Source organism: Mytilus trossulus, chromosome 5 (assembly GCF_036588685.1).
Source record: "Mytilus trossulus isolate FHL-02 chromosome 5, PNRI_Mtr1.1.1.hap1, whole genome shotgun sequence".
NCBI lineage: Eukaryota > Metazoa > Mollusca > Bivalvia > Mytilida > Mytilidae > Mytilus > Mytilus trossulus.
Genome location: NC_086377.1, coordinates 78,203,513 through 78,219,193, shown reverse-complemented (window position 1 = coordinate 78,219,193; position 15,681 = coordinate 78,203,513). Strand labels below are relative to the sequence as shown.

Below are 15,681 nucleotides of genomic sequence, written 5' to 3'. Positions count from 1 at the left end.
AGTTTTTCTATGATAACTTTTCAATAAATAAAACATGTAAAACGAGAGTGAGAACAAAATCTCATATTTACCTTTATTCCATTCCCAGTTACTTAGATTTATTCGACATCTCCGCCGATGAATTTCTATACCATTTGTGCTTTTTACGCTTTGTAACTCCTCCCCGAACAATCGTCGTACTAAGGAAGTCTTTCCAACAGATTTTTTTCCAACAATTATTAAATTTATATCCCGTCTTCTTTCTGAACCCGATTCAAGGGCGTTCAGATAAATGGCAATCGACTCATGATCCATCTTTTGTATTTGTTCTGGTATTTTGCTGTCTGAAATGTAAATAAATAAATGTTTATCCTAAAAAGTCATTAGTAAGAGGTCACACTCATCTACCGATTTATACATATTAGGTCCGAGACATACAGTTCATATTAGGGCCTTCTCAATCGATTTATGAATTTCGAACAGCGGTATCCTACTGTTGCCTTTATGATTATGTTGACGTCACATGCCTTGTGACAGCAACTAGTAAGAATGATTTTGACGTCACATGCCTTGTGAGAGGAACTAGTAAGAATGATTATCCAAAATATATTCAGCACGTTGAGGAAAGAATAAATTAGATGAGAATGATTTTAAAGTTAATGTGATCATGGTGATCTGTAATCAATCAATCTTCTTCAAAAGCCTACTTCACTTTTCTCATCTATTTGTTTGTTTTTTTCATCATTTTTCATTATAACATTATAAGCAGATATCAAGGTTTCTGTATATTAGAAACAGGTAATTATAAATCATTTCAGCCGGTATCTGAATAATTAACATAAGATGATTACCTTCAACTACTGGTGCTGCAGGTTCCTGTAAATGGGTGTCAGGAGTTACTTCTGGGGATGTCTTTGACATGGCAGTCTACAAAAGAAAAATATGCTATAGACTATCATGCCCCATGTGAAAACTTGTCAAATAGTTTTAATACATATATATTTTAATAGCCTTTCTATCTGCAAGTAGATTTAAAGGACAATAACTCTATATTTAACAGGAAGTTGAAATGCACAATGCAATCACAACTTATTTTGACTAGACACAGACAATTATCTTGAATGGACCGTAATTCTTTGCTTATTTCCACCTTTGATTCTGTTGTTTGCATCTATTTGTTATAATAGGTACAGTCATTGTATTGAACAAAATCATTTCTCTTCGCCACATAATTTATAGATAATGCATAGTGATGCACGTTGACTAAATATGAAAGTGCATATGTAGTTGTCTCCCTTACTAGAATAATCGGTTTCAGAATGTTCATTGTTATTATCTTGTTTAAAACTATATATTTCATGTTTCTTCATTTAATGATTTACATGATGCTTATTCAGTACCTATTTGTGAAATTGAATAGATATTAGTATTTTGAATTCATTGGTTAAAGATATTCATTTATATTCTAAAATCTAGTATTTGCATTGTCACAAATCATTTACAACCTACTTTGACAGACTTCAGGCCTATACATTTTATATGACTGGTTTGGTGTAATTGCATTGAATTGTCTGATGTCTGAAGTATACAGTCCAACCAATGAAAGCTGTACTGAATGCAAATCTTCCTTCAACTTATTGGAAATCCGAAATAAACTTTTTTATAATTGAATCAGTGATTATAATGTACAGATTGAAAATATATTATTGATATTGAATAAATACTGTATCATATATATGCAGTTTATACATCTATTTCAACCAACAAAGAGGATATTTTTTTGGTCAGGTAAATTAATCAATGAGCGATAGATTTCTCCAAGAAGAAATTTAAAGGTCTCAAATGAATAAACTACACAGATAACAACTGCTATTGTATTGATTGAATGGGACAGGTAAACTTACAAAAGTTTAAATACCTTGGTCAAGAGCAGACAACTCTGTGGTTTGTAATAACACATAATGAACGGGTATATAATCTGTTTAATGTTGGCATTGTAAAAAACAATCTAAATAAAAATTTATTATATTTAAACTAGCCAAAGTTTGTCAAGGGCAATGCCTCCAACTACACCACAATCATCAATACTGGGACCAACTACCGTATCCCCAGGACCAACAAATTTCACCTCTAGACCAACAACCTCAGGGCCGACAACAAATTCCACCTCTAGACGAACAACCTCAGGGCGGACAACAAATTCCACCTCTAGACTAACAATTTCTGGACCAACAACAAGTTCAACATCTAGACCAACAACCTCCGGACCAACAACAAATTAATAAGTATATATTTATTTAGAACGCCGGAATAATTGCTTGCTAATTCCGTTTCAGGTCTTCATATTTAGAATTTAAAATGAAAATTAAGTCACGGTTATATATGATGAACTAATTTATTTGAATAAATAATTTGTTATATATATGCATACATAATCTATAATTATAGTTAATATTTAAAGAAAAATATTCAAAAACTAGCCAGGATCGTTTCTACAAAAGCGTATTAGGGACGTAGTAAAAATGAAATCGGATTACTGATTGTTTTTAAAGTCATAATGTTGACATCTCATATCTTAAAATCTCTGTGAATTATATTTTTGTTTCACTTATTTTGATAATTTACCAGTTTAATACACAATTATCTCTATCCAATAATATGTGAATATTTGGCGGTTATGCGTACCCTAAGAAGTCCAATTATGCCACGCGTACCCACATGACGCAGACACTGCTTTTATTATAAGCTTAATTTCACTCGTTTCATTTTCTTAAAAGAAATGATAGTTTTCGCTATAGTTCTTAGCCTTGGTAAAAGAATAACACTTAAAAGCGATAAAAATGATTTCAAGCTTAAATTGTATAATAAGAACATTTGAACTTCTGGAAATAGTTGCATAAGTTTTTGGGGTTTTTTTTGGAACGTTTTGAAAATCTAAAATATGTCCCCAAACATTTTCCGTTTGTCATAACCAGGCGTGGTGTTCTCCGAAGTATCCTTTCGTTTGAAGACACACTATAAGACAGATTTTGGGTTGGATTTAAGATCATTTTAGAGCAGTCTGACGCATCTCAAGTTTGAACGTTCTGATTATATCTTACATTTGTTTTTAATTGATTGAATTGTATATACTTCAGAGTAAAACAGTAAAGAAAAATAATACAGATATCATGTTAGTCTATAGAGTTAGTCATGCAAAATTTTGTATCCTCACAACTGAAATTTTTGTAATTATGTAAAGGGATTTTTTTTTAACGTAGTCTGTCTTTTACAATATGTACTTGAATGCAACAAAATCAATTGGAGATAAGGTTCTTACATCAATGAGACAAAAACAAAGCGACACGAATTAAACAGAAGAAAGATATGCATCCCCATTTGCAATTATATACTGGCATTTCATTTAGAAACTCTGTAAAGTTGATATCTATAGTTTTCTTTCATTGCTTTTTTTTTATAGAGAAACATAATTTTCTAAATACACATTGCAACTATTAAATTTAACCACGTCCCACCTTGAAAACCATTATTGGTCCTTTTAACGAGACAGCAACCAAACGACATAATTAAACTATAGATATTCATTATACAGTCCCAATTATTCCCAGGGCTGATTCCAGGTGTTTTCAAATGGGTCCCTTGAACATCAAATTGGGAATTTTTATCCCAATTGTGAATTTTTTATGCATACAATCTAAAACGAAATAATATCATTTTCCTGACCTGTAAAAACGGAAAACGTATATAAAGTTTCACCTGTACACTGATTGAAGAAGTTATTGGATTCAGACCAGGGAAGTTGTAATACATGAATACCATTGCACATGATGCACTATCATCTTAACTTTGGTAAACAAGGCATATATACCAGCTAACATAAATCTATGGCACTAATAAGCAGTTTAGCTATTTATTCGAATTTCAAATTATCTCAAAATATATAAGATATCTTATAACATATTAGATTTTTATAAGATATCTCATTTAATATATATATGAGATATCTTTTATAATCTATTTTTTAAAAGCTGTCCTATATATTATATAAGATATATTATATTACATGAGATATCTTATATATTTAATAAGATATCTTATAAAGTTTAAAAACATTATAAGATATCTTATATACTTTAAACTTATATATCTTATATACTTATAAGATATTTTATATACTTTTTAAGATATCTTCTTAAGTTTATAAGATATCTCATTTAGAATATGAAATATCTTATAATTGTTTTTATACAAGATATCTTATATAGTTTATTGGATATCATCTTATTTCTATACGATGTCTCTTATAATATATCTTATATGATATACATGATATCTATAGATTCTACAACTGCATCAAGTGTAATACGATATTTATCCACTCGAGACAGTTAAATTTTCAAATTTAAAACGCAAGGCATGCCCGAGCGTTTTAAATATTTAAAATTTAACTGTCGTCGAGAGTGGATACATATCATATTACACGAGATTTGGTGGTGGAATCTGTTTCTCTAATGATTTTCTAACATTATGCAGGCAAACTTATTCCTTCTTTTCAAATGATCTGCAAAAAGATGTGTTCTTTCTATATGACTTCATCAGACATGGTCACCTTTTTTATGCGGTCACAATAGGAAATTCAGACGAAAGCAAGAACATTCGACGTCATAATCCGATTTTAACCAATGAAATACTGAGATCAAACGAACCACACGTTGATTAAATTTTTTTTTATACAATGAGTGCAGATGGTATAAATTGACGAAGAATTAGAGAAAGAAGATATCTTAAATAATCTTTTTTTATAAGATATCTTATATAAATAGATATCTTATATAATAAAGACAAGATATCTAATATCGATTATAAGATATATAAATAGATATCTTATATAATAAAGAGAAGATATCTAATTTCGATTATAAGATATCTTATATATACTATCTTATAAATATACTTTATATAAGATATCTTATATATAGTTTATAAGATATATCATATTGTTTATAAGATATCTTATACAATTTATAAGATATCTGATAAAGAAAACTATATGAGATATCTTATAAACTTTTAAAGATATCTCATCAATTTTATAACATATCTCATGAACTATGCAAGATATCTTATAAACATTATAAGATATCTTATAAACATTATAAGATATCTTATAAACATTATAAGATATCTTACAAACTATATTATAGATATCTAATGAACTATTATATAAGATATCTTATAAAGTTTATGAGATATTTTGAAGTTAGATTAAATAACAAAACGGCTTGCCATATTAACCACTGAAAAAAATCATCTATTCTGTTTTTTTTCAACAGATCATCTTTATAAACTCACCTTGATTCAAATGGATTTAAAATTGAACTGGCCAATTGTCGAATTCATAAAAGCAATTACAAAAGGTTATATACTTAATTGATAAGATATTTAAAGCAATTGCACCAGTTACCAGTAAAATTATTTTCATATCTTTTGAAACAGTTCCATAATGATGACATCGTAGTCAGCATTCTTATCCGGATTTTACTACGTTTGAAAACAAACTATGAAAAATTATAGTTGCTGTAATTGGTGTCTAAAACTTTTCTGGAATTACCGATTTTTATTTTATTTTCCTGAATTGGGAATTTATATTCACCAACATTTTTTAGGCCGCTGGCAGATTTTAGGGCTGCTCAGCGGCCCTAAACTATATAGTGGAATCATCCCTGAATTCCTCTAATATACAATAAAGATTCTCAAAATTTATAAGAATATTTCAGGTTGATATTTATTTGTTTAATATCTTTTGACATTTTAAAGAGATTTTTTTTTTGGTATTGAAATTAAAACAATTGATTAAACGAAGTGAATATCTGTACTTTGGAAATCTTTAAATTTGTAAGAAAATTTAAAGTTGATATTTTGGTTTTTCTCACTGGGGTAATATTTTAGAGAATTGTTTTTTTGTATGGAAATTAAAACATTTGATATAACTAAGTCAATATGGGAAATCCGTAGTTTGCTTTTTAAAAAAAAAACATAGTTTAAAATCATACATTGTAACTGTTGACTATAACCACGGATTTGTTTAGATTAATACGCTGCGACATTAAGGTGATTTTCCCGCAAAACTGAATAAAAAAATAGTGCAGGAGTTATTTCCCTTATCTGGATCAAAATGTTTAATGGCGGGCGACTTTTGACGTTGCAGACACAGTAATAAATGTAGAAATAGGTAAGCTACGCGTATCCGAAATGATGAAATATATCATATATGGTGTCTTTTTTCATATTATAATGTATTTTTACATCAAATAAGAAGACCTCATTCTTTGTGTCGCTTCTCTTCCTCTCACAATAAATTGATCATCATGCCTTTGTGTCCTATAGATATCATGCATAGTCACATTTGTCATCCATTTTTGTGACTATTAGAAATTATTATAAATTAAGGAATGTATCTCCCTCATGCAAAGCTTTGATTGCATGCATATGATTGTTTTTTACAACTATAACATTGTATAAGTATAGTTTTCATTCTAAAACATATGTATTGTCATATACTTTTTTCTGAAGAAATTTCTTTAACTTGTCCACATTTAGAAGATTATTTTTTTTAATTGCTTGATTCCAGGATGCAATTCGCGAACATATTTCCGTATGCAAGTAACCTTAAAGTGACCTTTCTCGTAAAAATCCATCGACCGCAATACGCATCGATATTCATTTAAATAAACTATATTCTGATTGTACATGTTAAGCAAAATCTCCTTCGGACACCTTCCATATTCCACAAACTTGTCAATTTTATTAACACCTTTTGGCAAAGTTGATTCAATAGGTGAACTGGTAAAGGTTATGACCCTTAAACGTCTCTTACAAAGATGGAAAGTGCATGAAATATTGCAAACTACTATACAAAAAGATTATATTGGAATAAACACCTTAAAAAGCATCTAACGTATCCACAAATCACGAGTTATATCCAAAATTAAGCACACTTCTTTCCATCGTATACTGTTGGCATTGTATGTCCAAGGCTGTCCTCAATATAGGGTGGACACCACGCCCACCGCTGTCCTCGGTATAGGGTGGGCACTACGCCCACCAATGTCCAGGGCATAGTGTGGGCACTACGCCCACGATGGACAAAGAGTGGACGGCATTGGTTTGTCCACTGTGGGCGAGTGGAAATGACAAAATCCACCTGGACTGTAGTGTATATACCTAGGAGATACCAAGCTGATGACACAAAAAATAAGAGACATCCAACAGATGAGAACACAGAGTTTAAACATTTGTCTTTCACATATGCCAACATGTATATTAGGCAACAAGCTTGGAATTGTCAACTTACATTGTAAACTGACAACAAATACTACAATGACATTGAAAACCGCTTTATTGTAAATTCTTTGTACCAAGTCTGTTTTGTCTCTTATAATCTGTGAATATTTTTTAAAGTAAGATAACGATATTTACCTTAAGGAAGTCCATCACTTCTTTCTTCTTCTCTTCAGAACAATACCCTGATATTGCCAGATCATAAGGAGTCTTACCCTGAAATACAATCAAATAATCTTTCATTTATTATACACATATATATCTTTTATTTCAAAAACTGTAAAACATTAAGTAATAGGTAACTGTTGCATTAATTTAACCTATGCAATGCAAAATGTTGTCTTTTTTTATATATACAGTACTTGAAATTAAAACCAGTGAATAATATTTGAGATTATGCGGTTAAAGAAAATATTGAATGATTGGTGTAGGGTGTGTTGGTGAAATGTGATAAGATGGTAGTTGTGATGGTAGTGTAAGATGTGTTGCTGGAGAATGATTAAATGGTAGTTTTGTTAAAAGTGTATGATTGGTGTAAGGTGTATTGGTAGAATTTGATTAAATGGTAGTTTTATAAATAGTGTGTGGTTGTTGTAAGATGTGTTGGTGGAATGTGATTAGATGGGAGTAAGATGTGTTGCTGGAGTATGATTATAAGGTAGTTTTGCTAATAGTGTATGATTGGTGTAAGGTGTATTGGTGGAATGTGATTATATGGTAGTTTTGTTAATAGTGTATGATTGGTGTTTAATATGTTGGTAGAGTATGATAAGATGATAGTTGTGTCAGTAGTGTATGATTGGTATAGGGTGTGTTGGTAGAGTATGATGAGATGGTAGTCGTGTCAGTAATGTAGGATTGGTGTTAAGTGTTTTGGCAGAGTATGATGAGATGGTAGTTGTGTCAGTAGTGTAGGATTGGTGTTAGGTGTGTTGGTGGAATATGATGAGATGGTATTTGTGTCAGTAGTGTATGATTGGTGTAGGGTGTGTTGATGGAGTATGATGAGAAGGTAGTTGTGTCAGTAGTGTATGATTGGTGTAAGGAGTGTTGGTGGAGTATGATGAGATGGTAGTTGTGTCAGTAGTGTAGGATTGGTGTTAGGTGTGTTGGTAGAGTATGATGAGATGGTAGTTGTGTCAGTAGTGTAGGATTGGTGAAGGGTGTGTTGGTAGAGTATGATAAGATGGTTGTTGTGTCAGTAGTGTAGTATTGGTGTTAGGTGTGTTGGTGGAGTATGATGAGATGGTAGTTGTGTCAGTAATGTAGGATTGGTGTTAGGTGTGTTGGTGGTGTATGATAAGAATGTAGTTATGTCAGTAGTGTAGGATTTGTGTTAAGCGTGTTGGTGGAGTATGATGAGATGGTAGTTGTATCAGTAGTGTATGATTAGTGTAGGGTGTGTTGGTGGAGTATGATGAGATGGTAGTTGTATCAGTAGTGTATGATTAGTGTAGGGTGTGTTGGTGGAGTATGATGAGATGGTAGTTGTGTCAGTAATGTATGATTGGTGTTAGGTGTGTTGGTGGAGTATGATGATATGGTAGTTGTGTCAGTAGTGTAGGATTGGTGTTAGGTGTGTTGGTGGAGTATGATGAGATGGTAGTTGTGTCAGTAGTATATGATTGATGTAGGGTGTGTTGGTGGAGTATTTTGAGATGGTAGTTGTGTCAGTAGTGTAGGATTGGTGTTAGGTGTGTTGGTAGAGTATGATGAGATGGTAGTTGTGTCAGTAGTGTAGGATTGGTGAAGGGTGTGTTGGTAGAGTATGATAAGATGGTTGTTGTGTCAGTAGTGTAGTATTGGTGTTAGGTGTGTTGGTGGAGTATGATGAGATGGTAGTTGTGTCAGTAATGTAGGATTGGTGTTAGGTGTGTTGGTGGTGTATGACAAGAATGTAGTTGTATCAGTAGTGTAGGATTGGTGTTAGGTGTGTTGGTGGAGTATGATGAGATCGTAGTTGTGTCAGTAGTGTATGATTGGTGTAAGGAGTGTTGGTGGAGTATGATGAGATGGTAGTTGTGTCACAAATGATATCGGATATGTTCCTTGCGTCGTAACTACAATCCCCTTCCCTTTCATGGTTGTTGTGTCAGTAGTATATGATTGGTATAGTGTGTGGGTGTGGAGTATGATGAGATAGTTTGTGTGTCAGTAGAAAGTAAAATCACAAAAATACTAAAGTCAGAGGAAAATCAATTTGGAAAGTCCATAATCACATGGCAAAATCAAATAACAAAACGCATCAAAAACGAATGGACAAGAACTGTCGTATTCCTGACTTGGTACAGGCATTTTCAAATGTAGAAAATGGTGGATTGAACCTGGTTTTATAGCTAGCTAAACCTCTCACTTGTATGACAGTAGCATCCAATTCCATTATATTGTCATGGATGCATGAACAAAGCAAACAGACACAATAGGTTAAAATGTCAAAAATAGGGGTACAGCAGTCAACATTGTGTTATCATCTTAATCACTATAAAAACAACAAATGTAATGAAGAAGCACAAAAAAGTGTACATCAAATTAACATCCTCATTTTGATTATATTATACGATTTTATTTGTCTATGTAAAATGTACCCATCAAGGAAGGAGGAATTGAGTACTGGTGTACAATTGCGTCTTTGAAATTCACACAGGTAGACATGAAATGATTTTGTCCTTCAAAGTATGACGTGATGCATAAATACAGTCACGCAAAATATGACAGTTCTTGTCCATTAACAGTGAAAGTAATAATAATAAATAAAATAATAGTGTGGTTCAAAATATGACAGGATACATAAGTACAGAGTCACGTCAAATGTATATCACAAAAAAAGTGGGTTAACAGTAAAAGTAATATTAATAAATATAATAATTTCGTCATTCAAAGTATGACAAGATACATAGGTATAGAGTCACAGCATACAATAATTTTGTCTTTAAAAGTAGGATTGTAGGATTGGTATTAAGTGTGTTGGCAGAGTATGATGAGATGGTTGTTGTGTTAGAAGTGTATGATTGGTGTTAGGTGTGTTGGTGGAGTATGATGAGATGGTTGTTGTGTCAGTAGTATATGATTGATGTAGGGTGTGTTGGTGGAGTATGATGAGATGGTTGTTGTGTCAGTAGTATATGATTGATGTAGGGTGTGTTGGTAGAGTATGCTGAGATGGTAGTTGTGTCAGTAATGTAGGATTGGTGTTAGGTGTGTTGGTGGAATATGATGAGATGGTGGTTGTGTCAGTAATGTAGGATTGGTGTTAGGTGTGTTGGTGTTGTATGATAAGAATGTAGTTATGTCAGTAGTGTAGGATTTGTGTTAAGCGTGTTGGTGGAGTATGATGAGATGGTAGTTGTATCAGTAGTGTATGATTAGTGTAGGGTGTGTTGGTGGAGTATGATGAGATGGTAGTTGTATCAGTAGTGTATGATTAGTGTAGGGTGTGTTGGTGGAGTATGATGAGATGGTAGTTGTGTCAGTAATGTATGATTGGTGTTAGGTGTGTTGGTGGAGTATGATGATATGGTAGTTGTGTCAGTAGTGTAGGATTGGTGTTAGGTGTGTTGGTGGAGTATGATGAGATGGTAGTTGTGTCAGTAGTATATGATTGATGTAGGGTGTGTTGGTGGAGTATTTTGAGATGGTAGTTGTGTCAGTAGTGTAGGATTGGTGTTAGGTGTGTTGGTGGAGTATGATGAGATGGTAGTTTTGTCAGTAGTGTAGGATTGGTTTAGGGTGTGTTGGTGGAGTATCATGATATGGTAGTTGTGTCAGTAGTGTAGGATTGGTGTAGGGTGTGTTGGTGATGTATGATGAGATGGTAGTTGTGTCAGTAGTGTAGGATTGGTGTTAGGTATGTTGGTGTAGTATGATGATATGGTAGTTGTGTCAGTAGTGTAGGATTGGTGTAGGGTGCGTTGGTGGAGTATGATGAGCTGGTAGTTGTGTCAGTAGTGTAGGATTAGTGTAGGGTGTGTTGGTGATGTATGATGAGATGGTAGTTGTGTCAGTAGTGTAGGATTGGTGTTAGGTATGTTGGTGTAGTATGATGATATGGTAGTTGTGTCAGTAGTGTAGGATTGGTGTAGGGTGTGTTGGTGATGTATGATGAGATGGTAGTTGTGTCAGTAGTGTAGGATTGGTGTAGGGTGTGTTGGTGATGTATGATGAGATGGTAGTTGTGTCAGTAGTGTAGGATTGGTGTTAGGTATGTTGGTGTAGTATGATGATATGGTAGTTGTGTCAGTAGTGTAGGATTGGTGTTAGGTATGTTGGTGTAGTATGATGATATGGTAGTTGTGTCAGTAGTGTAGGATTGGTGTAGGGTGTGTTGGTGATGTATGATGAGATGGTAGTTGTGTCAGTAGTGTAGGATTGGTGTTAGGTATGTTGGTGTAGTATGATGATATGGTAGTTGTGTCAGTAGTGTAGGATTGGTGTAGGGTGTGTTGGTGATGTATGATGAGATGGTAGTTGTGTCAGTAGTGTAGGATTTGTGTTAGGTGTGTTGGGGGAGTATGATGAGATGGTAGTTTTGTCAGTAGTGTAGGATTTGTGTTAGGTGTGTTGGTGGAGTATGATGAGATAGTTGTTGTGTCAGAAGTATATTATTGATATATGGTGTGTTGGTGGAGTATGATGAGATGGTAGTTGTGTCAGTAGTGTAGGATTGGTGTTAGATGTGTTGGTGGAGTATGATGAGATGGTAGTTGTGTCAGTAGTATATGATTGATGTAGGGTGTGTTGGTGGAGTATGATGAGATGCTTGTTGTGTCAGTAGTGTAGGATTGGTGTTAGGTGTGTTGGTGGACTATGATGAGATGGTAGTTGTGTCAGTAGTATATGATTGATATATAGTGTGTTGGTTGAGTATGATGAGATGGTAGTTGTGTCAGTAGTGTAGGATTGGTGTTAGGTGTGTTGGTGGAGTATGATGAGATGGTTGTTGTGTCAGTAGTATATGATTGATGTAGGGTGTGTTGGTGGAGTATGATGAGATGGTAGTTGTGTCAGTAGTGTAGGATTGGTGTTAGGTGTGTTGGTGGAGTATGATGAGATGGTAGTTGTGTCAGTAGTGTAGGATTGGTGTTAAGTGTGTTGGCAGAGTATGATGAGATAGTTGTTGTTTCAGTAGTATATGATTGATATATAGTGTGTTGGTGGAGTATGATGAGATGGTAGTTGTGTCAGTAGTAGATGATTGATGTAGGGTTTGTTGGTAGAGTATGATGAGATGGTAGTTGTGTCAGTAATGTAGGATTGGTGTAGGGTGTGTTGGTGGTGTATGATAAGAATGTAGTTATATCAGAAGTGTAGGATTGGTGTTAGGTGTGTTGGTGGAGTATGATGAGATAGTTGTTGTTTCAGTAGTATATGATTGATATATAGTGTGTTGGTGGAGTATGATGAGATGGTAGTTGTGTCAGTAGTAGATGATCGATGTAGGGTTTGTTGGTAGAGTATGATGAGATGGTAGTTGTGTCAGTAGTGTAGGATTGGTGTTAGGTGTGTTGGTGGAGTATGATGAGATGGTTGTTGTGTCAGTAGTATATGATTGATGTAGGGTGTGTTGGTGGAGTATGATGAGATGGTTGTTGTGTCAGTAGTGTAGGATTGGTGTTAGGTGTGTTGGTGGAGTATGATGAGATGGTAGTTGTGTCAGTAGTGTAGGATTGGTGTTAGGTGTGTTGGTGGAGTATGATGAGATGGTTGTTGTGTCAGTAGTATATGATTGATGTAGGGTGTGTTGGTGGAGTATGAAGAGATGGTTGTTGTGTCAGTAGTGTAGGATTTGTGTAGGTTGTGTTGGTGGAGTATGATAAGATGGTAGTTGTGTCAGTAGTGTAGGATTGGTGTTAGGTGTGTTGGTTGAGTATGATGAGATGGTTGTTGTGTCAGTAGTATATGATTGATGTAGGGTGTGTTGGTGGAGTATGATGAGATGGTTGTTGTGTCAGTAGTATATGATTGATGTAGGGTGTGTTAGTGGAGTATAATGAGATGGTAGTTGTGTCAGTAGTGTAGGTTTGGTGTTAGATGTGTTGGTGGAGTATGATGAGATGGTAGGTGTGTCAGTAATGTATGATTGGTGTTAGGTGAGTTGGTAGAGTATGATGAGATGGTAGTTGTGTCAGTAATGTAGGATTGGTGTAGGGTGTGTTGGTGGTGTATGATAAGAATGTAGTTATATCAGAAGTGTAGGATTGGTGTTAGGTGTGTTGGTGGAGTATGATGAGATGGTAATTGTGTCAGTAGTATATGATTGATGTAGGGTGTGTTGGTGAAGTATGATGAGATGGTTGTTGTGTCAGTAGTATATGATTGATGTAGGGTGTGTTGGTGGAGTATTTTGAGATGGTAGTTGTGTCAGTAGTGTAGGATTGGTGTTAGACGTGTTGGTGGAGTATGATGAGATGGTAGGTGTGTCAGTAATGTAGGATTGGTGTCAGGTGAGTTGGTATAGTATGATGAGATAGTAGTTGTGTCAGTAATGTAGGATTGGTGTAGGGTGTGTTGGTGGTGTATGATAAGAATGTAGTTATATCAGTAGTGTAGGATTGGTGTTAGGTGTGTTGGTGATGTATGATGAGATGGTAGTTGTGTCAGTAGTGTAGGATTGGTGTTAGGTGTGTTGGTGGAGTATGATAAGATGGTAGTTGTGTCAGTAGTGTAGGATTGGTGTTAGGTGTGTTGGTGCAGTATGATGATATTGTAGTTGTGTCAGTAGTGTAGGATTGGTGTGAGGTGTGTTGGTGGAGTATGATGAGATGGTAGTTGTGTCAGTAGTGTAGGATTGGTGTTAGGTGTGTTGGTGCAGTATGATGAGAGGTTAGTTGTGTCAGTAGTGTAAGATTGGTGTTATGTGTGTTGGTAGAGTATGATGAGATGGTATTTGTGTCAGTAGTGTAGGATTAGTGTTAGGTGTGTTGGTGCAGTATGATGAGATGGTAGTTGTGTCAGTAGTGTAGGATTGGTGTTAGGTGTGTTGGTGGAGTATGATGAGATGGTAGTTGTGTCAGTAGTGTAGGATTGGTGTTATGTGTGTTGGTGGAGTATGATGAGATGGTAGTTGTGTCAGTAGTGTATGATTGGTGTTAGGTGTGTTGGTGGAGTATGATGAGATGGTAGTTGTGTCAGTAGTATATGATTGATGTAGGGTGTGTTGGTGGAGTATAGTGAGATGGTAGTTGTGTCAGTAGTATATGATTGATGGAGGGTGTGTTGGTGGAGTATAGTGAGATGGTAGTTGTGTCAGTAGTATATGATTGGTGTAGGGTGTGTAGGTGGAGTATGATGAGATGGTAGTTGTGTCAGTAGTGTAGGATTGGTGTAGGGTGTGTTGGTGGAGTATCATGAGATGGTTGTTGTGTCAGTAGTATATGATTGATGTAGGGTGTGTTGGTGGAGTATGATGAGATGGTAGTTGTGTCAGTAGTATATGATTGATGTAGGGTGTGTTGGTAGAGTATAGTGAGATGATAGTTGTGTCAGTAGTATATGATTGGTGTAGGGTGTGTTGGTGGAGTATGATGAGATGGTAATTATGTCAGTAGTGTAGGATTGGTGTTAGGTGTGTTGGTGGAGTATGATGAGATGGTAGTTGTGTCAGTAGTGTAGGATTAGTGTTAGATGTTTTGGCAAATTATGATGAGATGGTAGTTGTGTCAGTAGTGTAGGATTGGTGTTAGGTGTGTTGGAGGAGTATGATGAGATGGTAGTTGTGTCAGTAGTATATGATTTGTGTAGGGTGTGTTGGTGGAGTATAGTGAGATGGTAGTTGTGTCAGTAGTATATGATTGGTGTAGGGTGTGTTGGTGGAGTTTGATGAGATGGTAGTTGTCAGTAGTGTAGGATTAGTGTTAGGTGTGTTGGTGGAGTATGATGAGATGGTAGTTGTGTCAGTAGTGTAGGATTGGTGTAGGATGTGTTGGTGGAGTATAGTGAGATGGTTGTTGTGTCAGTAGTATATGATTGGTGTAGGGTGTGTTGGTGGAGTATGATGAGATGGTAGTTGTGTCAGTAGTGTAGGATTAGTGTTAGGTGTGTTGGTGGAGTATAAAGAGATGGTAGTTGTGTCAGTAGTGTAGGATTGGTGTTATGTGTGTTGGTGGAGTATATTGTGATGGTAGTTGTGTCAGTAGTATATGATTGGTGTAGGGTGTGTTGGTGGAGTATGATGAGATGGTAGTTGTGTCAGTAGTGTATGATTGGTGTTAGGTGTGTTGGTGGAGTATGGTGAGATGGTAGTTGTGTCAGTAATATATGATTGGTGTAGGGTGTGTAGGTGGAGTATGATGAGATGGTAGTTGTGTCAGTAGTGTAGGATTGGTGTAGGGTGTGCTGGTGGTGTATGATGAGATGGTAGTTGTG

At 35.0% G+C, this 15,681-nt stretch overlaps 1 protein-coding gene across 1 annotated transcript in view; it reads right to left on the bottom strand.

Moving 5' to 3' along the window:
- The window catches only part of LOC134718332 (uncharacterized), a 248,398-nt gene that overhangs the window by 218,910 nt on the left and 13,807 nt on the right, over window positions 1-15,681 (bottom strand). Inside the window, exons 5-6 of the mRNA XM_063580826.1 lie at window positions 7,459-7,536; window positions 831-906 (exon numbers count right to left, since the gene is read on the bottom strand). Of these exons, the coding sequence (XP_063436896.1) occupies window positions 831-906; window positions 7,459-7,536 (154 nt within the window). The remainder of the gene's footprint in view (window positions 1-830; window positions 907-7,458; window positions 7,537-15,681) is intronic.